We start from the raw sequence: 1961 nt of genomic DNA, 5'->3' as shown, positions 1-1961 counted from the left end.
ATATACGTGATTAAGTGGAACCACTTTTTGTTTTAAGCTGAATAACGATAAATGGCAAATATCTCGAAAACGTATCCATAGAAAAAAAAAGAAACTCGATTTTCGGAATCACCGACCAATTCTACAGAGACATTGAATAGTGGCATCCATTGAACATTTTTTGCTGTAAACCAGTGTTATCGTAATATTGAAGCCTTGTTGCATTTTAGATTATATGTTGCTAGTGACTAATACCGATTGGCAAAATTTAGCTAATCGAAAGCGTGATATAGGTAAAGTCGCCAAAACTTTTGCGTGTTTGTTGAAGTGTACATAAAAATGTTTCTAAATTTTTTTGTGTAAGAAGCGTCATTTGACGGTTTCTTTGTTTTACGCTCGCAGTTTGAGCTTAGCCGAGTTTTTCTTCGAGTAGCTCTTGAAACAAACCTATTATGAGATTTGAAGTTTTTAACATTTTACATTATCTATTACATAATATTGATTTATTATAAATATTGTCATTAATTGGTTTTTCTCATTCTACCCTCTTGTTTCAGGCCTTGCCAGATTGCCTTCCAAAAATTACAATATTTATTTTATAAAATATCTTCCAAGTCCTTAGTATTTTAAATACAACGGACATTCGTGATTTTAATAGAGCATAAATGCACATTTAATTTGCATAGTAATAATTGGATCGAGGAGCAATTAATGTAGAATAAGATGCAATCAAAAATATGCTGTTAACGCTTTAAGAAAAGACGCATTATTTTATATAAATATTAGGAACAAATTCAATTTGTTTGCCAGTCAAACTTACAGATTGCTAAAAGGGGAAAACAAAAAGTGGCATGAGCCATTCATCAGGATACCGGAAATATGATGATAATGAGTGTAGTGGGCCTAGACCACCTGTACCCGGAGAAGAAAGTCGAGCTAAAAAGGTAAATAATTTAACAAAGATTAACGACCTACATGCATAATTCTTATTTTTACCCACTGATTTCTAAACAAGTACGTGTGTTTGATTAATTTTTGAATTCCAGATGACCGAAGGGGTGGCTGACAATTCCCGAAACTCACCACCGTCATATTTGAATTGGGCCCGAACACTTCATCATCTTCTGGAAGATCGTGATGGTGTAGAACTATTTAAAAAATATGTTGAAGAAGAAGCACCTGGGTATAATGATCATTTAAATTTTTATTTCGCCTGTGAAGGTTTAAAACAACAAACTGATCCAGAAAAAATCAAACAGATAATAGGAGCGATATATCGGTAATAAAATGCTATTTATGATTTGTGAAAATTGTATGCAATATTTTCATATTTAAAGGTTCCTACGAAAAAGTCAGCTGTCAATACCTGAAGACTTGCGTCGAACAATAAAAGCAGGTCTTAAAAATGAAGTCCCGCTCACTCCGGACGTATACGATTCAATGCAGCAACATGTGGAGGCCACCATACGTGACAACATTTATCCTAGCTTCCTGTGTTCAGAAATGTATATTTTGTATATTCAACAAATGTCCGTTTCACATGAGCGTTTTGGGAGCGGTATGGCTGGTTCCGGCAGTGGAAGCAGTAGCGGTGCTAGTTGTGGAAGTAGTGGGGTAGGAATTGCATCGACCAGTGGAGCTTGTGCGCTACTCTTGAGTTCTGGGAAAACAGCTTCGTCGGTAGCGCCTCTAATTAATTTGCCAATTAACGCTTCTGGAACTAATGCACTTCTTGGAGGTACTTGTAGTGCAAGTGGAAGCGTCTATGGTCCTTCAACTTCAGCCAGCTCAAGTGGTTCTGTTAGCGCAACAGATACGCTTCCGCGCAGCTCCACATTGCCAACCCTTCATGAAGATTCGGAGTTGTCGCTTTGTGATGATCTGGAGAGATTACGTGTGGAATGCGGTCGAATACCAGGAGATATGCCGATACGTCTTACCCACGATCTACTTTTAGCAACTCAAAAGAGAAGACTGGAAAT

The 1961-nt window shown here is 37.0% G+C and overlaps 1 protein-coding gene across 1 annotated transcript; it reads left to right on the top strand.

The window, feature by feature from the left end:
- Positions 1–536: 536 nt before the first annotated feature.
- LOC118747914 (axin-like) lies at positions 537–1262 on the top strand. The gene is made up of 2 exons (XM_036482134.1): positions 537–923; positions 1026–1262. The coding sequence occupies exons 1-2, from the start codon at positions 831–833 to the stop codon at positions 1260–1262; spliced, it is 330 nt and encodes a 109-aa protein (XP_036338027.1). The 5' UTR covers positions 537–830.
- Positions 1263–1961: the final 699 nt, after the last annotated feature.

The sequence above is a fragment of the Rhagoletis pomonella genome, unplaced genomic scaffold, assembly GCF_013731165.1.
Source record: "Rhagoletis pomonella isolate Grant_MI unplaced genomic scaffold, Rhpom_1.0 Rhpom_scaffold_00001, whole genome shotgun sequence".
Classification (NCBI taxonomy): domain Eukaryota; kingdom Metazoa; phylum Arthropoda; class Insecta; order Diptera; family Tephritidae; genus Rhagoletis; species Rhagoletis pomonella.
Note: the sequence above shows the minus strand (reverse complement) of the source record. Positions and strands in the feature narration are given on the sequence as shown.